We start from the raw sequence: 27636 nt of genomic DNA, 5'->3' as shown, positions 1-27636 counted from the left end.
CTGTTGTACACTGAAATGCTGGAAATGAAACCCATGTTCCAAAGTTACAATTTTTCGGTTCTAAAGGACAATCTTTTCCAAGTAAACTGAGCACTGTCTGTTTCTGTAGATACTAGATCATGTAATTCCTGAAAGAGTGTTCTGGCAAAAATTCCACCTTGGAGCCCTGAGCATACCTCCTACTAGGGAACTGCCAAAACCCAGGAAGAAAATCTAAACACATTTTCAATAAAATCTTATAAATTTAAAGTAAATTGCAGTCTTTTTTTGCCCCAGGAAATAGATATTAACAGTTTTTCTCTTACTGAGTCTTCTTATGCATCATCTACAACCACCCACGTTTATTTTCCAGAATAGTTTAGTCAGTGACTAAAGGATCCACCGCAGCTCAGGTAAATTGCTTCTTCTGAAAAAAAGTGCACTAATCATGTGGATAATATAAAACTGATTTGGCTTAATTCAATGAACATATGTAAAACAAAGGCTTTCAGTGGACAGCCCATTGTTTATTCCCTAAGGGATACTTTAGGGAACAAGTTTAATGAAGTACTGCTTCAACAACTTATTATCACAGGGAGTCTTTTAATTAATGTCAGTGGCATAACCTAGGTCAAAAATTTTGCATAGGGAAATGTGGAAGTCAAACAAAGCAAAGGACAAACATCCTTGTACCTAAAAGCCTGATTTCTTGGTTGTATTGATCAGTTAATTGAAAAAAAAAAAAATACAATGTCTATCTCTCACCATTCTGTGCACAGATACCAGCCCTTCTACTTACTGAAGTTCTGGAAAAAGCTATGACAACCAAAGGCCTAACTTCAAGTGCAAATAAAAATATTAAGCAAAATCTCTATTAAAAATTAAAGATTCTTAGAGCAAAGTTCCCAAACATGTGCTTAAACTTACGCACTTAGTCTTTGCAAGGTTAACAGGATTCATCTGCCAGGGAGATGCCTTATTCCAAACAGGCTTCTTTGAGTTTTAAACCCACGTTTGCTAAGCTTCTAAATACTTGAAATTTAGGCACGCAAGTTTGAAAATCTGGCAAAAGCTTCTTAAATGCAAGTGAAAAATAAACAAATCTTTCCTGGTGCCGAAGTTTCTATGAATCATCGCTCTTCAGGCGCAGAGAAGTGGCGGTTACCCAATGCAGGAGCTGTGTCATGGCCACTCAGGCAATGCTGGAGGCTCCTGAGGCTGCAGCAACCAAGGCAAGAGGAAACTTTGGATACAGGACTAACAAGGGACTAAACATATTGAGAAAGCTGCTGCTTTGTACTCTTGCTGGTGGGCAAAATTCCCCAAAAGCTTAGAACAGCTTAACTTCAGATTTTTCAATGCCATAAATAAAACTTTTCCTCCTTACCAGACTCAGATTTAATCTTCCCTTTTTGCATGAGACTCAGAACTCTCATTTTTACACTTCCATATATGAAGCACCTCTGGCCACTTACACTGCAGGAATGAATAATCTCTACAGTGAATACAGCCCTTTCTACAGTACCTCTTTTAGAATCTGAGCTCCATTCATACACTTTGTATTCTCCATGGAATGGAGTTCTCCATCTCTTGGTGGAAACCACGTTTTAGTGAAGCTTTCCTTAGCAAACATGCTTCAAGTATGTGAACTTCGTAAAGCATCCTAAAGGTCTCCTGCTAAATTCTGTGTATGTGGCAATAGTTTTGGGTATAATAGTTTACATTTCAGCTGCCAGTGTATTTCTGTGTTAGAAGACATTCATTTATTTATGAGATTCACAGATCTTTGGATTATAGCTAAAATATAAGACTGTGCTGGTAATAAATTGTGACTCCCTTCACTGAAGCTGGGCAACATTCCATCTTCTAATGCTTTGTTGCACAACTTCTTAAAAAGTCTTCCAGTAAAAAGAGATTAAATTGTCAAAGTTACCAGGTAATGGCTTGGGCAGTGACAGAGCACAAACTTGGCACACAAAGCGTATGTGGATATTGAAAATCTCGTTTCTTCATTGAGGAAGGGGTCATTGGGTGCAAAGTGGGTAGGTCACCTCTTGAAAATCCAAGGTGTTTGGCTTTTGATTCTTCTTCTCAAAGAAAAAAATGATAATGAGAAAATCTGTCTGTGTATCAGAATGCTGAGTGCTAATTTTAGAACTCTTCAAATAGAATCAGAAGACTCTTTGAGACACTCAGTGAAGAAAAATTGATATTTGAGGAATCCTTCTTAACAGGTTTTAAATTAGGTGAGATTAGGACTACAACATTCAGTATTTCTTAAATACTCATAAATTGTGTTTGGACTCAGTTTTGAGACTTTTCTATCAGGTTTCATGAATACTTATAGCAGAGGCATACTCATAAAAATTGGAAACAGCTACCCTTTAAAGCAAAAACTTTAAGATTAGATTTAGAAATACTGTAGAATGAGGCATTTGATCTCTTGTTGTCATGAACCCAAAGAAACCTCTCTTATTTTAAAGTCTTTTTCATTTGAATACACTTAACATGCTTGGAGTACTTTGTTACTACTGCAGTAATTAACATTTGTAACCTTTGCTGATTTGGAATTAATGTTATATTTAGTAGAAAAAGAGAGACCAGAGATTCCAATATATTCCTGGAAGTATCTTTAAAATGTCCTAAGAATTTTACTCAAAAGCTAGAAAATTCATACACTACTATCCCTGGGTGTCTTGATCCGTCTTAATTACGATATTTGGGGGTTTAAAATGTGACAATAAGTTGCTTTAATTTTCTCAATAAGGCCTTTTTTCAATTTTTATTTTTATCATCTGTCACAGAAATCTGTTGTATGTGTAAGCAATTTAATGGTTCACTGAAAGGTTGTTATGCAACTGAGTTGTATAAAACCCTGTCCAAGCCCAGAAAAGACTGTAAGGGGGAAACAGTGAAATGGTGAAAGGCTGAGAATTTAAATATGTTTTCTCTTGGTATTTCTATCTTTTGTTAGTGAGTTTGTAGAGCTCCTGTGAGGGCAAGAGGGAAGAGGTTACCTAATGTTGGGATGCCAAGGATAAAAAGCTGCTTCCCTGGGCAAGAGTCTGGAGCCATAAGGTAGCCAATGGGGAGTCTGTAGTGCCAGAACTGCTCTGCACAGGTCTGAAGTGATTATTCCAACACAGAGTTTTCCAAACAGAAGCTACTCAGGGCAATGCTGAGCTATTATTAAAATCATTAAGCCTGGATTTATCAGTGCAGGTGATGAGTGATTAAATGCATCATTCCAGCTGCACCAGGGTCAGGATTCAAGGGCTTTCTATCAATACACATTTATAATCCTGTAAATGAATACAGTGGATGGGCAATATTATCACTTGGTGAAGATGTCATTGATGCAGTTTGTGAGCCCCTGTGACAGCATGTACAGCTATTTCCAGAGTGAGGATCAGGGTGCAGTTAATGCAAATGGCAGATCCTGCGAGTATTGCTCAGGTCACTAAATCAGACATATTCCTGTTGACCACTGCTGTGATTATCCACACAGCAAAGCACTGCTCCATGAGTGGGGGATGCAGAATTTGGCCCTAAACTGATTATACATAAGTACAACTCCAAAAGCAGTGAAAGACCCAACACTGGGGTTTTTATTTCACTGACACTGATTTCACAGAAGTAAGAGCTCTTCTTAAGCTATTTGACAGAACAAAGAAATATAATCATGCTGTACCCTTGTTTGTGCAGTAACAAAATATAGCTTCACAATTCAGTTTATTTTCCAACCACAGCATCCTCTGAGAAACTAGAAACTCTTCCTTGCAAAGAACCTTTGTGTTGGACTGGATGATCTTCTGTGATCCCTGCCAGCCTGAATCACTCTGTGATCCTGTGATCTGTTTATGTAACCCCTACAAATAAAATACACGTCCTCATCCATCAATTATTTACCAATATTTCTACAGATGTCCCAAATATATGTTTTTGACCTTCAGGCAGAAACACCGAAGCACAATAGAAAATTCCACTTGGCCAAAGCTGGAAAAGTTCAGAAGCCTATAAATTATCCACTCTTCTAGACTGCAAGATCAACTTTGGTAAAGCAAGAAACAGTAAATCAGGTTCATTTTGTACAAAAAATTCATAAGTGAATCAGTTGTTGATAACCAACACCACTCCTTGGGATGAATTTCTCTATTTGCAATTGAAATTCCTAGTTTGAGCTCTAAATAAATTTTTAAGGGAAGCTTTAAAAACATTACCTAACATCACAAACAACATGTATTTCTCTTCTCACTTGTTAAAAAAGATCTTTGTAGCTTCTAACATTTGTCACCACAGAGCATATCATTTGAAACAGGGATGACCACTTTTTCACCAGCCAACATAAAATAAAGTGAAAAGAGTGGTGTCAAAAAGTAGCACTCAACTGTAATTCCTGTAGGATTTTCTCTTATCGCTTCCCACATTCTATGAGCATTCTTCACAATCTCTCCTGCCTTTTCACTTGAAGTTGTGATGGTCTTTCCAGAGAATAATCAGTGAGAAGGCAATTTCTGCACTGTGTAAAAGTACATATTTTGTCTCTAGTCAGTTCTGAAAATACGGGTTTTTGTCCTTCCTATATGGGATAAATCAGGAAACAACGGAATATGAGGACAGTGTTGGTGGCACAGGCCATAGCCTTAAAACTGTATTTCCATTCCTCTGAAGATTAAAACTGGATAAAATTCTCATTAAATTCTTAAATTTTCATTTCATTAATAAAACTTCCATATCCATAGATCCAAGCCAACACGTCAAGAATTGTTGATTTTCCTGTTTAGTAATGCTTTCATGGACTGCTGTTTTGGGCCTCTCTTCAGCACTCTCCATAAAAAACTGCTGTAAGAATTTGAAACTGGCTCTACATTAATCATCTAATAAGAGTAAGATATCCCAACATGTTATTTATCCTCATAAACTTGCAGCTCTCTCTCACACTGGGAGTTCCAGGGATGTGGTAATGTGGAGCAGGGAGGACCACGCCGGTGTTCAGCACCAAGGTCAGCTCAGGACTATGCACAGCCCACAAAAAAGGACCTTGAGTCACTAAAAAGTCAAGACTCCCATCAAAAACACAGAGAAATCTCAACACTTTTTGAACAGCAATAGAGAAGATTTTTTTTTTTAAATCTAAATCTTGTATTTTATTCATTAACTGCATTCTTTATAGGCCATTCTATGTGGAATATAATGCAAATAGATGTAAGTTTGTAACACTATTTACACTCGGTAATGCACAATGCAGCTGCAGTGGAAGAAAAGCCAGGTGAATTGAGCACTGCATTTGCATGTACTTTTCTTTGAACCCCTTATGTACAATATATGGGCTAAATCGTGCCTTTAGGCACAGGCTTGAACAAAGATCATAAATTGCACGCTCTCCAAAGACATAATATTGTAGCACAGCTCCCTCTTGGCTTCATGGTAGGCCAGCTACAAATGAGCCTTTTCCAAAGCATTCGACAGCGTGTGAGCAACGTCCTGGACGCGCTCACCAACCAGGGCAGGGCAGTTCCAGCTGAAAAACCTACTGCTCCCTCCACTTCTTGTCTGCTCCTCAGCTACATCCCCCAAAAAAGAGAAATGTGTGCCCCATGTATGGAGACTGACACACATTTTCAGTCCCTTCAGTGGATGGATGGATGGATGGATGGATGGATGGATGGATGCATCTAGAGATTGGTTCTGTGTAGGTTCAGCTGACTTTTATTCCTATTGAGAGTGGACTTGAAACATGGACGCATTGGGTAGATTGAGATTAATCTATTCCTGACTTAAACTGATCTAGATGCGTGTGAGATGCTCATTCAGAAGGCGTCTTAATATATTTTATACATGTGAAAAGGCAAATTAGGTCCTACTGGATTTATTATGTATCAAGCTAATGAGAGCTTTAATATCTAGAGAAGGGATTGTCATAGGTTCTGAACAAGTTCTTTGGTAATTTACTACTGACAACAAAGCTGGCCTGGGAGTCTAAAATTTCCACAACTTCCAAGTGTTGTGGGTGTAGACACTTTTGGTACACAGTTCAAAAAACCCAAACTGCAGTAAGGTTAGAAAATCTTCCCCGTGAAGTAACCTGGAATGCGCAGCAGCACTAGAGAGAACATGGCAGCAGCGCACATGGGAAATCCCAGAACAAAGAGAAAAGTCAATCACTGCATGTTTACTTAAGTGGCCAGACTGATACATTACTGCACACAAAGACATCTCAGCCCAAAAGTTGTCCTTTACATGAATCCTATGGGCTTTTTTTACATGGAAATGCTTACAAAATCTAATCCAATTTACCTAAGTGCGTGTGCTTGGAAGTAGCTTAATTAAACCACAGTAAATTTGCATGAATACTCTCTCCTAGAATTAAAGTAATCTTAATTCAATTTAGGTTCATTTACTTTGGAACAGAATAAAGCTAAATTAAATTGAGCTCACTTTAATTCTCAACATGAGTGTCCACACAGACTTTAATAGTTAATTAATGCACTGTACTTTCATAAGTGAACCTGCATGGATTTTCATAGGCTGTGTTTACGTAAACAAGCTCTAAACACACTCATATTTCATTTCAAGACTGTTCTATTTTCTGTTACAGTCCATATGGGCTAATTTAGCAGTCACTAGGAGGAGCCAAGTATTAGCAGATTGTTCTTAACCAAGATTGTATTTTCCATCACTGGATATAAAAGACAATTTTTTATATATTCTCTGAATTACAGTCCTTAATGCAGCCCTTTAGGCCTTAAAATTCACTGATGATGAGCAAAAGAAGCTAGATGTGATTTCTTAGAAAAAAGTCTTTAAATTCCTTGTCTAAAAAGGATATACTTAAAGATGTTCCTTTGCAAAATAGATTATAGCATAGGAATTGGATTTTCTAGATAACAGATGCACTAAAACCACAATTTGAAACAATTTTTGGACTCTGTCCCAGCACAAATCAATCATATGGATTCTGAAAATGCTAAGACAGATCTTGAAATGGTAATTAATTTGACATCACAATTTTGATGTCAAAGAAGAAACTCTGAATTATAGCTGTTAAGGCTCTAACTCAGCACTTATAAACAATGTTTCTAAGTTTCACTGTTTCCAAAGTTGCTGGGTCCCCTCATTAGTTTCAGTTTTTAAAATGTTCTCCTGTTCATGGGGTGAGAAACTCTATCTTTGGCTGCAACTCCTTTCAAATCACAGCTTGCTGGGCAAGGCTCATGTTAGCTGTGATTGCAGTTGGCAGGGCACTAGATTAGCTGTTGACATCAAGCCAACATTTAATTTTGTTTTCTTGAGTCATCTGTTGCCAGTTCCCATGACAACTGCTCTTCTAGCCTTCAGATTTACTAGAGAAAACCATTAAAATGGCCAGGAGTACAGAAAGAGATCCTTTGATGTAGATGGAAGTTCAACTGTTTCCTTCAATGGAAACAGAAAGATCTTTTCAGTTATTACTTTAGCACCACGTAACTTCTGTTCAGGAAAACACAGATGTTCTTGTATTAGAGAAAGAGAGTGAACAGCAGTTTTTAACAAGAAACCTGTTTTAACATTGTTCTACTACAGAATGAAGGTCTTTGTGTCTAAAAAATCATCTCATGCAGAGGACGGGAAAAAATATTTTTCTATTCTTGCTTAGTAGTAACAAAAGATGAAATTTAAGATATGGATTCTTTTGATCTTCACTGGAGTCCCTGTACATTCCATTTCTTGTTTCACAAATGTGTCACTTAGGTAAAGGATGTATCTCAGGAAGACATCATTGCTGTGCTGAGTCAGCCTAGAGGTTGAACCAGACCAGAGGAAAAGGCCAATCCCAATCCTGTGGGAGCACCTGGGATCAAAAAATACCTTTGGCTAAAAATACTTCTCAGTGTATATAAAATATGTACAACCCATAAACCCCCTGGTTATGAAAGCATAAGAAAAAATTAAATACCATACTGGATTACAAGCAGTCCTTGTAGTAGAATGTTAACACTCAGTGGTTATTTCTACATCTCCTGTTGTTTTTCACAGGTCCTTCCAAAGTCTGAATTCCACATTCCTCTTATTCACTGTGTTCAAAGCACTCCAAAGCACTAAGCACCCCCAAACCCCTTTGAAAGAAAAGCAAGCACAAATAGAATGCAAAAAGGTGCACAACTGGTTCAAATACAGACAAAACCCCAGGTAGCTCTGTATCTCTTCATTAGGCAAACATTTGCCTCTGGTATATGGAAAAACAAGCAGCTACACAACTCTGCCATTGCATGGGTATTTCCCACTGCCCAGGAGCTTGTTCTAGCAAGCATTACTTGCAGGAGGATGTCCAATTCCCCCAGAGCTGCACAGAAAGGGCAGCACATGGCAGTGCTTGCAAGCTCAGGTGAGGATCCAATACTCATGACCGTGGTCAAAGAATTAATGGCCCTCTGCTCAGGCAATACCCTAGGGATCTCTACGCACCCCATTTAGCCTATGTTCCATTATACATATCTGGATGACTCTTCCAGGCTGGTTCTTCAACAGCAATTCAAAATTGCTTTCCCAAATGTGAGGATACCTAAGCCTACTCTTGATTAAAATGGAGAGAACAAGGTGATTACTCTGACAAAAACCTACCTTGCTTCTCTTCTTCTCCTCTGCCCAGTAGAAGCAGTTAAAACATTTTAAAGATAATGTGGGAGAAAGTGAAAGATAAGGAGAGAGAACACACCAGTTCCCCAGCTTGAGTTAACTCTCCCGATCCCACTGGAGAATCATCTTCCACGAGCTGGAAATCCAACCCGCCAGAGATCTCAGCAGGTTGAGTATGTTTGGTACCAGTCACACTGCATGGACTGAGTGTCTTCCCCCCACAGCTGTCCCCCAGTTTGGGTACAAAGCCACCCTTGTCGGACTGGTGTGAATTAGTGACAAAAGGAAGCGCCATGGCCGGGATGTGCGGCTGCCATCTCCCAGTGCTACACTGGAGATTAAACAGCCACATCCACTAAAGCTGGCAGTGTTTATGTAATGGTTTGGGCTGTGAATTCAGGCTCTGTGTGATTGTTTCAGAAAGCACTTGGCTCGTGAATTCCATTGATGCAGACGCCCGCATACATTCAAAATGCTGTGTTTCATGTTTTACTTTTATCTTTAAATATATTTGAGTAGGTTTTTTCTCTCTTCTAAAACAGCTCACATAATAGGTAGAACTAAAAATGATCTAATAGCTTCAGTGCCTTAGAGCTACTGCCATGCATGAAATTCAAACTGTGACTATAAAAAGAAGCAAGGACTTTCTCTCCAATTCACATTTTTAACTATTTCTGTATTTTTTTGAGAAGGACAGAACTTGTTCATGTTTCAAGTCAGGATCAGTTAAATAAAACACAATCTGAAAGTTATTACAGGTCATCTGGAGAACTGGAGGCAAAAGTCTGAGGGTTTTTGACTGGTTGAGAAGACAATAAGCTTAACAAGATTAGTAGTCACTAATTAAGTGGTAGCATGACCCAAATTTGTTTTCACAGCCCTTACTGATTTAGTCAGATGCAATGACATCCATTACAGCTGAGCAAATAGTTCCTGATGAGTAATGTATCTGCACCTCCATACTTTCTATCTGCATATTGCCTTGATTGTGTCACAGTTTTCCTGTCACCATCACCAGCTCGTACCTGCTAGATTATTTCTGCAGTGTTTGAAATGTGTATGGTCTGTGTTCAGCTGCCAAACACAAGTGGCACTGCTCAGTCCTAGTCCAATACCTTATGTCAGCTCACTCTGTGACTGAGTGCAACTCTTAATTAAGTTTATTTGCATGTGTGCAAAACATATGCTTGGCTATTCAAACCTTGCTTTGCACAGATGCTGCCTAATTTTGTTAAATGGGAGAGACCACTATAATTTTTAGGAGAAATTAGCCAAATTAGAATAGATTGAACCATTTGACTGTGTTCCCAGACTAACATAACTATTTGGTACCTTGCTTGTCAGAATTTAAATATTATCTGTTTCCAAATGCTCTGAAATAAGAATTGGTGGTTTTATTGAGCATGGGTGGCTGTTCCTGGGTTTCACTTCGAGCTTCAGCCCAGCACAGGCTGACTCGGTGAGTTCTGAGCCATATGCACACTGAGACTCTCCTGCAGGGGGTATATTGAGACACTCCTGGAGACTGATTTTAGGTTGAATCATAACCCTTATGACTTTGGACGAGCCCACTGAGGAGGCTCACTGTGGGGAACTGGTCTGTCCGCTGGAGCGTGCCTTAATTGTGTCATCAGAGCCTTGGGTCATACTGTGAAGAGGTAGACGATGTCATATCCTCTAAACATGTTCTACCCACTCAGGCATTTAATCAGAGACTGACATATTTATTATGGATAAAAAGAACAGGAGGATACCATGAATTTCTTTAGAGCCACTTAATTGACAGTGCACTGGGTAATGAATGACCAATTAATAAAATGAAAACAGAATATAATGGATTTGTACTTTGTTTGTACACAACACGCATCATTAGGACTCTTCAGCCATCATTAGCTCTGTCTCCTCCGCACTGAGTCATTCTGCTCCCTGGAAGAAGTCTACGCTGCATTACAGAACTGCCAAACCGTTCCACTGATAGAGCTACAGATTTCTGGGCTGTCCTCCTGTGCAAGCTGGTTCCCTGAATTTAGGGGATTCTTTTTTTCCATTTCATGATGAAACGGGTCTTGCAGATAGCTCAAAGCTAATCTCATCAGAATTTTTAAAAAGCAAAGATGCACAAAGAAAAACCCTTACTCTACCAAACAAAGAGTCACAGCAGCACTTTGCTCTTGGAGGAGTCTACTTGGCTCACCTGGAAAGGAACTGGATGTGGAGAAACCAGGACTAAGTAAAAGTGGATAAGCTTAATGACTTCTTGTAGCACAACTTACTCAGTCTTAAATTAAAAAGGAACATTGAAGTAATGAAAAAAAAACCAAAGGAAGAAGAGCAGTCTGGCAAATTCTGGCTTCTGTGTTATCAACTCTAGTGAAGTTCTTCCAGTGGTAGATTCTGAAGAAAATCCCCAGAGGGATTTTCTCCATGTCCAGTAAAAATTTTTGTATTTCTAGTAAATAAGACAGTCCTTGATCTACCAGAGAACTAGACAAACATGTAAGACTCAACCTTTGATTAAAAAAAGAAGCACTGTTCATGCAATCTGATTAAGCAGTCAGTCAATTATAACACACATATCAGTGGTAGCTGTGTGCTTGAATTCTTCGAATTCTTCATTTAATATCCTGAATAAAATAGGCATGGCAACCACATATAAAAGAGTCCTTTTACATACAATGAAAAAAGTTGTACAAAATATACAAATGATCTGCATGCACAAAAATCCCACAAGTACATATGCAAAACACTTCATTATGCCTGTTAGTTATTGTAATTGCCATTAGCGTGTGCAATTACTTGCTCTGCATCACAATTCCAGGTGAATGGTTAAATCAGCTACAAAATTATGAATAGCTGAAAAATCCTGTTTCAAACCCCAAGCCATTTCATTAAATCTCTTCTTGTGTAGTAAACAAAGTGCATATCATGAACTAACAAATGGCAAGCTGTATTATTTCCTGAAGTGACTGCAGTATTCCCAGGAGAACTGAGGTTGTTGTTTACGGAACAAGAATTCCCCATGCAACAGCAATGAAATTGCTCTTCCCATCAGGACTTAGCCACATCATCAGGACGAGTTATTTGTGCCCTGTCAAACCTTGGCTGTTCTCCTAGGGCTGTCAAACACTTTTTTTATGCTGTCTGTGATCTGAGTATTTGAACACTTTCTGCTTAAACCCATTAGCAATAACCTAGGTACAGACATATGTAATTGCCTGGCTTTTCCCTTTTTTGGGGGACCAAACTTTGGGCAGGGTTGGGTTTTCTGGAGTCTTATTCAAAGAGATGAGGACTAGAATATTACAACTGTAAATGTAATTTTTGGTGGGAAAAATTGGAAAATGAGGATGGTTATGTAGTACTTCTTAAGGACTATCAGAGTAGATTTGTCCAAGCACTCCTACAAGACTGTTCCACACTTAAATCCTCTTGGATTTAAAAGCTTTGTCCTCATCTCTTATGATGACCAAATGACTTAATTTAAGGCTCTACATTTTCTGGGAGAAAGAGCTGTTATAGTGGTATTTCATCAGCTGAAATTCAGTCCTAAATATAGCTGAAATTTCAGCAACCTCTTCTATATGGATATTAGGAGCAGAATTGGTGCTCGAGGTTGGCTTCTCCTAAGATCACTCCAGGCTACTGTGAGGATGTGACTGCAGGCCTGATGGATTTATAGTGGCATGAGCCATGAAGAAAGAAAATGTCATAAATCCAGATACCCTTGGGTTGTGCTTTTCACACAATATGTTGATAGGAAAACACACAAAATACAAAGGTAAACAGGTGATAGCTGCCATCCCCTCCTTACCTCTCCTTTTCTCACCTTCCTCTACCAATGAAGGCTACAATTGGGGTTTTTTTTCAGCAACAATGGTGAAAAATGAAAAATTAAAACCTGATAGCTGCTCTCTCTTATCCTGGAGGTTATCCTAGAGCCTGACCATAGCTGCAGTGCAGAAAAATCTGGGCACATATTTTTAAAATTCAAATTTGAGCAACAACATCAACAACAGCAAATCCCCAAACCCCACCCCCTTGCCCCCTGCCAGGACCTGGACCACACATAGACTGTAATTACCAGAGTTATTGCTGAGCACAGAACACCCAGAATGCAATTATGCTATTAGGGCAGGGTAATCAGAATAACTTGCTTATTAACAGAAAACCATATACTTGTCCTATGCTTTTATTTTCACTTCTATAAAACAGCCTCCTTAGGAGATACTACAATTAAACAGTGATTATGCATGTCAAATCAATTTTCAATGGATATGGATTATATGATAGCACAGGACGTGAAAGGGAATCACAGTTTAGTGTCCAGGCATTTAAACTGTGCAAATAGTTTTACAGTGATGCACTGGTTTAGATGTGCAACTGTGAGTTCCCATTATCCTCAGTCCAACAAACTGATGGTATCAAACACAGATGTGAAATGCTCAGTAAAAATGCATTAGAACTGTTACATTTCAGACAAAACTCTAAAAAATGTATACTTACTATTCAAACACCAGTGTTATTGGAATCTGAGGTTGGAGCCACTTGGAATTTGCTGATTTGCATGCAATACTTGGGATCCCAAAGCTGCCTACAATGTATGAAAATGATACTTTGTACATCTTTGGGATACAATTGCTGTAAATAACCCATCTGTCACCACAAACATCCTAAATAACCAGGCTGTCACCTCAAGCAGACTCAGGTGGCAGTGGAATAGATAAAGCCTTCTTCACATCTCAGAAGGCAGAGTGTATTTTGGGCAGAAAAAGGATGAAATAAAACAGCTACTTAAAACCACTCCAGACATACTATTTTTAACAGAAGCTTTGAAGTCATACCTTCTGAAAGCCACCCAAATGACAAGATGAGAGCACTGGGTCAGTCAGGCTGCTGCAATGGTAAAATGCCTGCAAAGGAGTCTCTCTGCTTTTTCTGGAGATTACAAAACATCTGAGTTAGCAATGGTTTTGTTTTGTGCACAGGTGGATGCTCTATGAGAAATGAGGGAACAAAAAAATTGGGCTTTAGAAGGTGTAATTAAAAATTTCACAGCAGCAGTCATGAATCTAAAGTTTGGAACATGGCTTGGATGTTTAATGCAGTGGAAGGACTTCATTTTCGTGGTTCCTCTGAAGATGGGATTGCTGATTTCTGGTATCAAGGGACTGTAAGATCTGACTTGAGGCTGTAAGGCAGGAAATCAGCACTGCCACGACAAACTTTGCCGATTTCAGTATGTATTACTTCTTATTCTCAGGAGGATCTTGCAGCACCAGTTTTTTGACCACTTCTTCACAAATCCATTTATCTGCAAGACCTGGGCATGCCTGAACTTTGGCTCTCTAGCCCTCGCCCTTGCTCTGAGCTTATCAGAGTCCCTCGCTGCTATCAGCTGAGGGACTCACAGTGCTCTGACTCTGCAAGAGACAGGAGCCCTTGGAGCAGTCACCCAACATTTTCATGACTCAAAGCCAACACCTGTAAGGCTCCTTGGAAAAGCTTTTGAGAGCTGTTGTAACAGAAAAGCAGGATTGATGTGGTAAAACAGCTTCCAAAAAGCTGCCGACCACAGCAAAGTGAAGCAAAAAGGCAGCCGCTCACTCCAGCTATACAGACCTTGCCTGTGGCCCTGCTTTCAACAACTCAAGATGCAATTACACATCTATTCACCACCACTGCAGGTGCAAGCTGAGCAACAGCATGAGTATAAATGTGTGTGGGTGTGCAAATGCCTCATTATGGTGATTTGTTAGCACAGTGAGTGATGCTTTGTGTCCAATGAATGTGTAAATTAGGTGCTTAGCTTACTTGAGTGAAAAAACATTTAACTTTGCCTCCCTAGCCCATCCCTCTCGACATTGGAAAAGGAAGTCGTCTCATTCCTTGTCAAAGCAGCAGCTTCCATCTAAAACCTAACCCAACTTTCTTGTGCTGTCCTTGGGTTTCTAACAATGAAGAGAAGTGAATCTTGAGGAATTAGTTGTGTTGAATCGTATCTTAATCACATGCCTGATATGCTCTTATGCAGCATTAGAGTAAGAGGCATCACATCTTGTGTTGTCATTTCTGGGACAGAAAACTGGGGCTGTTGGCTGGGTTTAAATCATTTCTGGCATTAACGAGATTCTGACCAGAGGCTTTATTTCATGTTCAGGATCTGCGCTGCATTATTTCCTATTATATTGCAATACGCTGCAAAGGAACAGCTAAGTTACCAAGACTAATCCTTTAAGTCTTTCTTTCTTTACAATGTCAGACAAAACAAGTCTATGCCATATTTCTGTAATCTCTCTTGTATTATGAGAATATTATGATCTGTAACAACAAAATCTCTAAACTGCACGATTCCCGTCAGCTCTAATAAGCTTAGTCTTGTTTCTTTCTGTCAGAAAAGATATTTCTAAGTCCCTGTGATTTCGTTTTAACAGATAATATCTGGTTAAAAATCAGATTATTAATGTAAAGCAGGAAAAAGAAGTTTTCTTGTGTTTAAAAAATGAGTATTTCTGATAAACCATGATGTAATACCTAAAGTCCTCCTCTTCCTTCAAGAAACTACTTTAAATGAAAGTTTTGAAGCTACTGCCACTTTTTCCCTACTTGGATATGTACATTTAGATTAATCTGTTGAAAAGTAGATTTTGTTCCCAGACAACTTTACAGCAGCTACCAAGATCTAAAAGAGATTTCTGCAATGCTCTGCTGGCAAATTGCGGGGGAATTTCTTGAGGGAGGGAGGTGAATTTGAATTAAAAACTAATTAATTAAACCCACCAGAAGTAGCTTTCCATTTCTTTTAATAGGATGAGAAAATAAACTTTAAAATATATATGAAGTGTATCCTCCTTCTGAGAGATCTGTCCTTTTGGATAGAGTGAAAACATCATCCCATACTTTCTATTCAGAAAGTGTGAGTTTATTTCTCTGCTGGTATTTTATGACGTCTAAGCCACTAAAAGTATAATCAGTAACTTAACTCTTTTATAATTATTTCACTAGAGCAGCCAGGCAAACCATGATCTGAAAATGCATAAGCTCATGGCACTGCCAAATGTTTGGGTTGGGGAGGTTGGGGTTTTTTTACTGTTGGGTTTTTAAAAAAAGCTACTGCAAAATATGTCTAAAATCCTAAAAAAAAAACCAGGTGACTCAACAATATTAAATTCCAGGGTGCAAAGCAGAATAGATTTTCTGCAGGTGCGTAACACAAATAGCTGATTATATAAAATATCATCTCCCAAATAAGAGAGATGAGTAATGCCCCAGGTCATAGTGCAGCTTTTTTAGAAGAGGTTGGTAGAACTAGAGACCCTTGACATGTTGGAATAAAGCCTAGAAGTTGTGTTGTGAGAGCAAGAGTGAGAAAAATATAAATGGAACAAGTTATTGAAAACAGCCTCTCCTGGGTTTTTGCTCCCAGGGTCTTCTTTCAAAAACAAGGGCTGTTTAACCACTTCATCTCCCGTCACCCACAATAACTTTGGAGCTCACTGGCAACTTTCAGCAAAGGGTGGAGTTGGTGAAAAATGACACCAGTGACCCTCTAAAGTGCTACCCGTAGGAAGAGCCTGAGTGTGAGGAGCCTGAGTGTGAGGTCAGGTTTGGTTCCACACCAGAGCACCCCCAGGAGAGCTGCTGCTGCGAGGCCCTTAGGGGAGGAGCGTTCACTCGGCCTGACACTTCATTAGACAACAGAGGAGCCAATCTGAAGTCCTCAGTCATAAACGAGATTTTTAACAGTTTAAGATTGAACTGAGGACTGAAAATGCTGGACCTGGAGGAAGGCCAGCTTTGTTGGCTTCTCTGTTGTTACAGCAATAACACCCATCCAATTTCCACAAGAATTGTCTGGGAGAAAGGCCTCTGGAGCAGGAGCTGCTGAATTTGCTAAGGCAGAAGAAAAGAGCTAGCTACAAGAATGAACTCAGACTAGATGGCAGGAAAAGAACTGTAGAAAAAACAGACTGAAAAGTAAAAAGAAGTTGCAACAAGGTCTACCCTGTCACATGAGGACAGGAGAATGTATGGAGGCACCAACCCAGTGAGGTAAGAGGAATGCCAGTCTTCCAGACCAGCCTATGTTGCCTTCAGTGATACTTCCTTGGACTGAAGAAGAAAGATACAAGATAAATTTCTATTAGTTAGGGCCCCTTCTTAAAACATTTTCATTCATGCATAATATTCTGGATTTTTGAAGGACATGCCTTTGTATTTCTACATGTTAAAATCATCTCTTTTACTTGGCTTCCTTTCGGTTTATTCTTCTGGTTGAATTACAGCAACAAATGTACACCATAACACTAAGAAGTCTCTCTGCTATCCATCTTGACAGCTGTAGTTTACATTCCCTATGTTTGCCTTAAGAAAATCCACATCTGATCATGTCATCTGTTAAGTTCACCACTGCTGCGAGGGTTCAAGGCACCAGCCTCGGGCAGTGGCTGATATTTGCTCCCATTACAGATCAAACACAATCAAGGGTTTAGTGAGGATAGGCAGTTTTTGTATCACGCCATTCCATTCTGAATTGGTATCAGGAGTTTACCGCAAAATAGGACATTCTCAGGAACCTCTGGTATGTTCCCAAATGTAGGAGATTCCCAGGTGGCAGGAGTTCACTTATGTTCCTCCCTTGCAGGAAGATGTGTTATTAAGTTCTCCACTGTTAAGTATCTCCTGTGAAACCTGAAGTGATACTCACAGTTTATGTCAGTTCTGATTTTTCATTAATTTTCTTGAGTTAAACAAGAAACAAGGCATTTAAAACTTACGGTGGACAAGCGGAGAATTTGTATGAGTCGAAGACTAGGCTCCATTTTCTTTTTACTAGAGCTTTCTCTGCCTAGTTGGTAGTCTAATGTAAGCATATATTCTCTCCTTCTAGGCACTGTAACAGAGAGCAAAGTCAAATGAGCAACTGTCATGGAAAGCAACATTTAAGCTGAAGTTAAGCTGAAGTGCTGTATCTGAAAATAGGATGTTTTTCTCCTTGAAACTTCTGCAATCCCATAAAGCTGCTACGCAGTCTACATAGCTGCTTTAATTTAAAAAAAAAAATTACATTTTTTTCTTCTATCCTAAATGCAGAGCTTACAAAATTACAGAAGTCCCATCTGCGAAGCATAAACTTCAGAGAAACCCAATTAAGTCAGTGTTGCATACTCTATCATGTTCGCTCTATTTAAACATTCCACACAGATTCATCTCATTCATGATGGAACAATTAAAAAGGAACTTGCAGGATCCAAGAAACTCTCTTGGAGGCTGATTTCCAAGAGCTCTCCAAGACAGCAGGACTGCTCCAAGATGCTGAGCAAACCTGCCCAAAGCATCAACCCTTGTGGCTGTTATTTGAAGGCAGCACAGGAGACTGACCCTGACTATTTCATGTGGAATTCATGTGGGCTCCTTCAGCCACCCTTCTCTTTGCTCCCAGCCTGTCCCAAGCTTCCAGCCCCTGACAAGAACACTGGCCCAGGCTGGACACACCTCGGTCCTGACTCAGTGCAGCATTTCTTATGTTCTTTTAAGCATTAAAGCCCAAGTCTTGGTGCAGGCTGTTTAGTTGAGAGATGAGATGCAGAGTTCTGAGAGCAACTGAATGAAAAGTGACAGCCATTCCCAGCAGATCAATATGGACAAGGCACAGGGAAGACTGTGTGGCCTGAGGGATGGAGCAGCCCTCAGAAAGCAGTGAAGGCCTCACTGGTTTGATGTAATGCAGTGATCTATGTCCACTTGCTGGTTAGGCAGCAATTGAACAGTTTGAGGATGTTAAAAAAAACTAAACTAGATCAAGGAAATTAACACACGAACTGTCTCTTCATGATAGGAACAATTCTGAAGTGCTTTATGCATAAGGACAAGCATTCCTTCAGCTGTAACCACAGGTCCACATTCCTGACCCAGAATACTGCTGTACTACAGAAAGCAGGATAAAATACCCTTTGATTCAGATCATCTTACTGAAATATTTATGCAGACTCAAGCACGGAGCTATTGACCTGTGTCAAGCTGCTATATGATGTTCTCTCTGGGGCATGTATAAATTGCGTATACATTAGGCCATAAATCAACTTGAATTTCAAACAAAAGTATGGGATTTAAAGGGCACAAAGAATCCATTGTATTAGCATCCAAACTGGCTACATTTCGAAGCAAAATCAAGGTATCATATTTAGTTTTACTTACTCTTGGTATTTATAGACCTGACCTGCTTAAAGAAGCGAGGGCAATTAATTCTATGTGTTAAATTTTAAAACTACAAAGCCATAAATTTGGTTTAAAAACCCCATGTTATAAATAAATAAATGGTGTAGCCCATTCATTAGAGAACGACTTGGGCAGTCTTGAAACAGCGTTCCCAAATTAAAGATTTTGGGAAAAATTAACACTGTTACTTAACTACTCACTAAAATATCCAGTTACATTTCCAGATAAACATGACTCCCAGCATTATGTAACTCATTCCATTTCCAAGTGTGGTGCAAACATTAACTGAATGAATAATCTTAAACCATCTTCATTCATAGCTAAGGTGTGAAGATCTTTTATTATTTAACAGACATGAGTTTCTCTTATTTGCACAGAGAAGCAACTACTTGTGTGCACAAGTCATTAGGTGTGCAAATTAGGTCTGAGTTCTTTTACTTAAGGTTTGCAATTAAATTTGAGATTTTCTTTTATTTTAAAAGAAAGCCTGAATTAAAGAGTCAAAGGTAAACATAAAAAAACCACCAGGTATTTCCAATATGATGACCTCACTCTCATAAATCCAGCCTAGGTTTTGACGGTGTATAATCAGTATTTCCACTTCTTGGACAAAGAGGTTTTAATGGTTTAAGTGTCTTTTCAGCAACACTCAGACTACCTGTCAACTTGGGATTTAGAAGAAAAGACAACTTTAAACCACTTTTTCCCCCATTAAAGCTCTGTATTTCCTTTACAGAACTCTAAAGTTTGGCTAAATGCAAATCTCCAAACACTGGGAACACTCAAACCCTGGAAAAGCCTAAAACCTCCCCTCAACATGAACAGCATACTTATTAACTGACCTCATTTAATTTCTGCTAAAGTAGCACTAAAACATAACTTCACCAAGCTCTCTCTTGAATCCCAAAATATAAACTGAGCATCAGTAAGTAAAATACTCAGGCAACAGCAAAAAACAGTTTGTGTTAAGTGTGCATCGTGTTGAGGAGTGTAATGATACCCCACCACTGACACAAATTATATGTACAGGACCAACATTATGCATTTGGAGCAAGAGAATCCATGCCAAAGTCCCACCTGTGCAGCTTCCTGGGTACACTGTGCCCATTCTCCTCTCCAGACCTGGAGAGATCATTCTCCCCTCCTGGAAAATGCTGGAGCAGAGCTGCCATGTGTGAGATGAGTCGTGTGCCAGGGACAAGGGCTGCTGAGGAAAGAGGGGATTCTCTGCTGCAGGACACAGAAAAAATGGGAGTTCTGTGCTTTCAGTGAAGTTTCTCTGCACCACAGGGACTTCGGGTCCAGCTGGATCAGACCAGCAAGGGACTGGGAATTTGATGAGGAAGAAAAAGACCTTCTCAAAGCACAGTGGACCATTTCTTAAAATATAACTCCCATTGCAGTATTTGGTAATATGGTGATGATTTTTCAGGTGCTATGTATTGAAAACCTCCAACTCTGCATTCACACAAATAGCAAATGTTTTGGGAAGCTTTATAGGGCCTAAATTTGGATTTCAATGGAAAGGAAAATGGGATATTAACTAACAGCCTGCACGTTTCTAGTCTCTACTGAGTATTCCTGAGTACAGTCTCCCTCAGGTGTGGAATAGTAACTTTCTGCAGGGAGCCCTTTGGTTGAATAGGAATTTTTGAGTGAGAGAATATCACTAAGTTTCATATACACAAAACATAGGGTTCAGTTACAAACTGGAGCAAAAGCATTGATTAGCTAATTTTGTCCATAAATTAATATAGAAAAGGATGTAGGACACCTGATAAAATTCTGTTTCAGAAGAAATATGATGCAGGGGAAACAAATTGTGTTAACAAAAAAGACTTGATAGAGAAAAATGAAATGGAAACCAAAGTCTTTCTGGTGAAAAAAAAAAACCAAAAAAAAAAACCAAACACAAACCTTTTATAGGTGGCCTGGCTCAAGCATTAGGATCAAATTTAAAGATTCATGCAACAACTAAAGACATCACAGATAAGCATTTAAGTCCCTGATTTAAGTTGCAGTGATCTAAACGACTGCAGAAGGATGAAGCAGCAGCCCAGATGACAGGCAGGGCACCCACAGCATCTCTCTCTATCCTCCCTCTGCTACCCATTTCCTGCATCTTAAGCACATGTTTGAAGTTAAGCACACACTTAGAAGATTTTCTGAATTACGGGCCTGGAATGAACAGACTTGCAGCAAAGATGACTCAAGCAGATTCAGAGAACTGGCACCAATCTCTGTGGATTCCAGTTGTATTCCTGTTTGTCTTTGCCTTCCCTTCACTTCATACCAGCACCTGCAGCCCAAACCTACTATACTTGACTCTCAATATGTTTTTGAGTTTCCAAACCTCCCCTGCCAGTAGCTTCCAACATCACTGAGGTTACCAGTCCTGGTTAGGGGGAAAGCCCAGCTTTCCAATGGCTCACAGGCTCCTAACACTGCTCAAGACTCAAACTGAGCAATCTTGTTCAAGGAACAAATATGGCAGTAAGAGGAGTCAATTAAAATCTTTAGCAGCTAAATCACCCCTAAAATGTTAAGAGAAGACAATGATAGATATGGAGTGGCACAGTCCACCCAGGGGAGGTTACAGCTTCAAAACAGAAGACAAGAAAGGAAAAGCCATATTAGAGAGTATTCCTGTACCTGCTGTTTATTGCATCACAACTTTCCCCCGCCGTTACTTGGACAGCTGATGTCCTTCTTCACACTGCCTGTGAGGCTCTGCTGGCTTTCAGGTCGGCCTCCAACCCAAAGAGAGATGATGTAAAAGGAACAAAACACTTTAATTCTCATCTCAGCATCTCCTCTTAGCATCCTAGAAGAATACTCACAAGAATGCTGCCTGCTACAGGACTTTTGAATTACGAAAACTAGAAGCAGTGAGGAAGGAGCTTTAAGTCTTGTGCAGTTGTTCTTCCCTGGAGTTAATTCAGAGCACAATGCTGCTGATTACACGCGGTATCAATAGAAATAAAAAGGGAATTACTGTCTGGCATAGACATAATCATGTACCTCTGGAACAGCTACTCTGCAGTAGCTTTAACTTGTCAGGTCTTGAAGCACACCACACCAGAGTAGAGGCTGAGGAGCCCCCCTTCATCAGGCAGGAAGAAATTATGATGACAGAGCTGTTAACAACATCTAACACCACTGCCTGCACCACAACAGCTCCTTGCCTCGATACAGATCCTCACTGGAGGACAAGGAACACATGGTGGACCACTGGCAAGGTCTGCTGGAGAACTCAGTAATGCCCATCCTGAAAAAACACTCCTTAACTGCGTGGTGCCAGGAAGGAAAAGCAGCACACAGAGAGCAAAACGTGATGACATCAATGTGTACTTACACAAATTCAAATGGATTATCCCAAAATTAAGGGGGGGAGGGGGGTGATGTTTTCACAGATTGTCATGGTTGTCTGTATCTCCTCAAGTAATACAGAGTTTTGACATGGTGTGTTCTTCTTCAGTCTGTGCACCCCTCCCTTTTATGATACAAATCAAATGAGATTGTCAATCTTCCCTGTGCCCTGTGACTGCTGGAAGGATATAATGAGAGCAATATTTTGGCTTCCTGCAACTGTCTCTCAATTACATGGTGATACTGAAATCTGTTCTCTTGAGATGCTCCTTTCTCTCTTGATCCTTATCTGGAAAGGTGGAGGAGGGGAAAGACATATAAGATAAGGAAATTCTTGACATCCCTGGAAGTGTTCAAGGCCAAGTTGGATGGGGCTTGGAGCAACCTTATGTAATCAGGTTAGGAAGGTGTCCATGCCTATGGCAGGGAGTTGGAACCAGATCATCTGTAAGGTCCCTTCTGACCCAAATCATTCTGTGATTCTATGAATAAGATGAAATTCACTTGCTTAACAACAACCTGGCCTAGAGACAGCCTACAGTTAAGCAAGACATGAGTATTTTGATGTCTGTTTCCCAAACTGAGGACATATTCCTGTTTCAAGGCTTGCTCACTCAGTGTGACAGTGAGCTTAAACAGAATCTAACATGAAGCCCAGTGTTTGTTGTACTACAGTAATTCTCATCAAATACTGCTCAGTGGCCATAAAATAGTTCCCTTAAATCACGGGCTGAAATGCATGATTTTATCTTAAAGGAGAGAATAAATAAGTGATCCAATTAAAGCAAAGAAACACTCATTCCTTCTTATCTTTCTTATACTATTTCCAGTATTCTCTACATTCCCAATAGGACCTCAATGCACCATTTAAATGCTGGAGGAAATCATCTCTTTGTGAGTAGAGCCTGATCTAAAGTCCATATTTTCTTCTTAGACCATGACTGTCATCTTAACTGATCACTGTGAGGAGCTGCTGTTTAATTAAAATTCCATGTGAAGGATCTAAATCAGTGAATTTGTATCTCTGTTTTGGAAAAAACAGCTATTAAATGTCCCAAGTCTAGTTTACTGAACACCTTGTTTATCTTATTTATTATAGGAATATTTGTAAGATTGTAGTGGCTTGTGGTAATTTTGTAAGTTTTTATATGTGATAAAATTCCCTGTAGCCTGTAAAGATTACAGCTCTTCTAAATCAAGGTTATAAAATAGCTTTTCATTTCTACAGTGAATGCTTTGTGAGGAAAAGCACACTAGATAAAGGACCTTATCATGAAGCCTTTATTGTTCAAGGCTTGGAGTAATTGCAGCTTCTGCTGGCATTAGTCAGGACTGTGAGTGTGCAGAACTTCCCAAAAATCAGCATCTAAGGCTATTTGAACCAGCCAGTTACTGAGTTATTCCACGCTCTTGCTGGATGAAGACAGAGTCCTCTTTAAAAATGAACAAAACACGACAAAAACCTCACAAACAAACTTCAGCTCTGCTCTCAGATGGGGAAACTCCCTTTGACATTTCACCCAAGCAATAGTTCATCATAAAATTGCAAATGAAGGACTGGGAAGGTGAACCTCGCCATCTGCAGTGTGCTCATCCCGTGTTCCTTGGATCTGATGTTTATATTGCTCAGGATCAGCTAAAAAGGGATGATTTGGTCCAGTGAGAGCAGATTTTGAGACAGCCAGTGAGGCTCAAACCCTGCTGTGATGGGTCAGTTATACTGGTTAAACTGGTGTTTCAGGAGGGAAAGAAAAATGAAGCACTGCATCACAGGATTTCCTTTGGACATACATGAAAATCTTTATGCTGCCAGCTCTACACTCTCAGCTATGGCACTGAAACTTCCATGCATAAAGCTGGGCTAAACAAAAAAAATACTGTAATTGTACAGGTCAAGAAGAGGAATATAAGTATGTCTTTAAACAACTCCACATAACCAGAAAAAATTTTAGAGTCCAGGCTGGCTTCATCTATTACCACATTTCCTACGTCAATATCCTTTCCTCAGTAGGCACAGCCAAATGAGTTGGTGCAGAATAATCCCCGACCCCATCACACATTCAAAAAGCTGTTCCAAAACAAGAGTGCATCTCCAGTAGGGATAGGGCATCACTCAAATGCCAGGTAAAATAGGAATGGTTTTTGTAGTGATCCTATGGTTACACTCTATTTTGGTATTGGTCTGTTTGTCTGTATAATTTAAACACATCACTTAAATGTTAATAAAAATTAATTTCGTTTTTAGAGTAACAAAGAATCCTACATGTTCACATTTCTCTACTTGGTTTGTCTGCAAGCAGGGTTGGGATGTAAACATAAACTTTGGACATATCATTTCCCACTCCTAAAGACTGTCTTTCGACTTAGAGTCTATGGATGGTTAGGTTGGTATAATGATAATGATAAAATTATTTTGCAGGACAGTAAAATAAGATAAATTGCAATTATGTCATCTAGCAGAATTCTTAAAATAATATAAATTGTATTCCAGACTTTTAAGTAGCCAAATGTATGAAATTGCTCATAATGATTACTCACAACATTGAAGGGCAAAATTTTATTTAAATTAAGCAACTTAGGTTCATTTTATTATCATCTGGAAGCATACAGATGTTCAATACTATTCAATGAACAAATTTAAAGCCTGAAAAGCTTACCAAACATGCTAATCACTGACTATATGTACCTACCTGGACAAAAACCGTATGTATTTAACACCTTTTGTTTCTCCCCACATATTGTATGTAGAGCACAATACACAAAAGACACCTTCTCTTGCATTTCAGTAGAGCTTCTGCCATGCAATGGGGCACTGGCTGATCTGATGGAGTCTCTATTAGGGGGAAAAAATGCTCCTTGGTATTGACAGTTCCTTCTCCTAACAAAAAGCACAACAATGTTTATATCTTTGTCGATTTGTCGGACATGTTCTGTACTTTTTTTGTTGTGTATCTCACAAAGGCCAAAAGAATTAATTAGCGGAAAATAATCTAGAGGAATTAAAACTGAGGTTGCACACGCCTTCCTTTCATTAGTCACTTCTGCTTCCAGAAATCAAATGGCAGGAACATACATTCCTCTTTCAGTCAAGATTGCCCCTTTGGGAGTGAGTCGAGCAGTTCACGTTAGAAGAGTCCTTTGTTCCCTTCACTTAGGGTATCGGAACAGTTGGTAATCAGGGATAAATCATCCACTGTTTGCCTTAATTTAATTTGTATTTCACTCCAGACTAATGTGCTCAGAATTGCTTGATAAGGCAAACAAACAGAAGAACATAAAATAGATACAAATATTAATATCCTCATTGGCTCAGAAGGAAGCAATATAGCAGGTGTATGAATAGAGCCTGGAATATTTTATTTACTCAGTAATCTGAGAAAGGGGAGCAAAGTTCAACCCGAAATTGCATCCAGGGATTGTCTCCTGTAGGCTGATACTGCCTGACCCAAAACCTAAACCTGTTTCTAGGCTTAGAATTCGGTGTAGTGGGCAGTGACGATAAACACGTCATTCATTGTCTTTACGCTGTTTTGATTACTCCTTTTCTCATAAAGAAACCTGACAGCTCTTGTGTGACCATCATCTATTCAGGGAAACTGAGAGTAAACTGGCTCTTACCCTTTGCTTCCAGCTTGTTGTTGTGCCTTTCTGTGCAATCACATCACATCAAAGTGATGTAGCTATTTGTTTTTTTTTTTTCCTAAAGGTCTCAACACTGCTTAGATTCTGACAATCTGAAATTACTGAGTCACCACCAACAGACATTTAGAATTACTCCTCAAAGTGAAGTTAAGATGAAAACACCCTTAGCCATTGTTAAAGAAAAAAAAAAATCTAATCACAATATTCTATTTATATACTAACGACTGGGCTGTGTCCCCTCAGCACCACCCTCTGTGCCCACACTTCATAAGGAGATTACGCTTCTCCCTATGAAGTGAAAATTACCTTCTTGTGGGCAGAAAGCGTTTAATTATGACTCTGCTTCCCTTGTCTCCATGGCGATCCCATGCAAACAGCCTGCTTTATTAGCCCTCATTTCCCCCTCCCAACCAAAGTCATAAATTAGCTCTGCGGGAGCCCGGGTCGAGCGCTGCCGGCGGCCCCGGGGACCCCCGGCCGGCCAGGACCCGGCGCCAGCCGCGCCCCCCGCGCTCACCCAGCGGACGGGCGCCGCGATGGCAAAGCCGCGGGACGCGCTCCGCTCTAATCCCGTTTGGAGCTAAACCGCTGCACCATTTCGGCACCTACTGCAGGAAATATGTTCCCAATCCCTGCCCGCCCGTGGCGGACCGGCTCCCTGCAAATTGGCGGATGCTCCCGGCCCGCCCCGAGCGCCGCCGGGAGAGCGGAGCCGTTACCTGGGTGCTCCCCGGGGCCCGCGGGGTCGGTGAGGATGCTGGGGTCACTCTGCGACCTGCCTCGCGGGAGAAAGCAGCCGGTCCCTTCTTCCGATGCAGCCATGAGGTGGAGGGCGGGAAGCTCAGAGGAGGGGGGAGGAGGAGGCGCTCATGGAGCCGGCGGCGGCCGGGGGACAATGGGGACGGGGGTGCGGCGGCGGCGGCGGCGGGGCGTCAGCCGGGCAGGACCAGCCGCGGCAGCATCTTCCCCGGCGCCGTCGGCAGGGCTGCGGCGCGGCGCTCCGCCGGCTCCGGGCGCTCAGGGGGCAGCTCCGGGCGCCTCAGGGGGGTGGGCCATGCCGCCTGGCGGGGTGGGGAAGAGCCGGGGCGCGGGCCGCCGGCCCGGCCCCCCGCCGCCGCCGCCCCCTCCCGGGACGCCCCCCCGAGCGCCGCTCCCGGAGTCGCCTCAAGCCGCCGCGCTGCTGAGCGCATCCGTTGGAAAACATTGGGATTCTCCCATGGTGCCCCGCGAGCGCCCGCCTGACGTCACGGCGGGGGGGTGGGGTGGGCGCCGCACCTGCACTGCACAAAGGCGGGGGCTCCGCAGGTGCGCGGGGTCCCGCCCGCCCGGAGGCGTCACGGGCCGCGGGGAGGGCCCGCGGGGAGGGGCCGCTCCTCCCTGCTCCGCCCCGCTCCTCCCTGCTCCGCCCCGCGGCTCCTCACCGCACCTCCTCACCGCTCCGCCCCGCTGTGCGGGACCCGCCCGTGTTCCCCGAGCCCTCCCGCTGCTTGTCTCGTCCGTCCGGGCCCTTTGCCCCGCGGGAGGGAGCGGCGCGATCCCCCGGCACCGGGGCGGCCGCGGGCTCGGTGTCCGCCGCTCGCTTCTCCCCGGGGCTGGCGGAGGAGGGTGTCCCGCGGGGCTTCCCCTGGGCAGGACGAGCGGGGAATCGCTCCGCGCCCGCCGGCACCCCCGCGCAGCTCGGCCGGAGCTTCCGCGAAGCCGGCGGGGCTGGGCTGGGGCGGGGGCCTCGTGGCAAAGGAGGTGTCTTACGGGGACCCCGCAGGAACGGGATGCTCCAACTCCTGCCCCGCAGGAACGGGATGCTCCCAACTGAAT

The 27636-nt window shown here is 41.3% G+C and overlaps 1 protein-coding gene across 1 annotated transcript in view; it reads right to left on the bottom strand.

The window, feature by feature from the left end:
- Positions 1-26819, bottom strand: part of PHACTR3 (phosphatase and actin regulator 3) — a 99936-nt gene extending 73117 nt beyond the window's left edge. The window contains exon 1 of the mRNA XM_042045887.1: positions 26541-26819. Within this exon, the coding sequence (XP_041901821.1) occupies positions 26541-26643 (103 nt within the window). The 5' untranslated portion in view covers positions 26644-26819. The remainder of the gene's footprint in view (positions 1-26540) is intronic.
- Between the last annotated feature and the right edge of the window lie 817 nt (positions 26820-27636).

Source organism: Corvus kubaryi, unplaced genomic scaffold, assembly GCF_017639235.1.
Source record: "Corvus kubaryi isolate FWS band 111438036 unplaced genomic scaffold, C.kubaryi_AGA036_p1.0 134, whole genome shotgun sequence".
In the NCBI taxonomy this organism is placed as follows: domain Eukaryota; kingdom Metazoa; phylum Chordata; class Aves; order Passeriformes; family Corvidae; genus Corvus; species Corvus kubaryi.
This window is presented reverse-complemented; position numbering and strand designations above follow the sequence as displayed.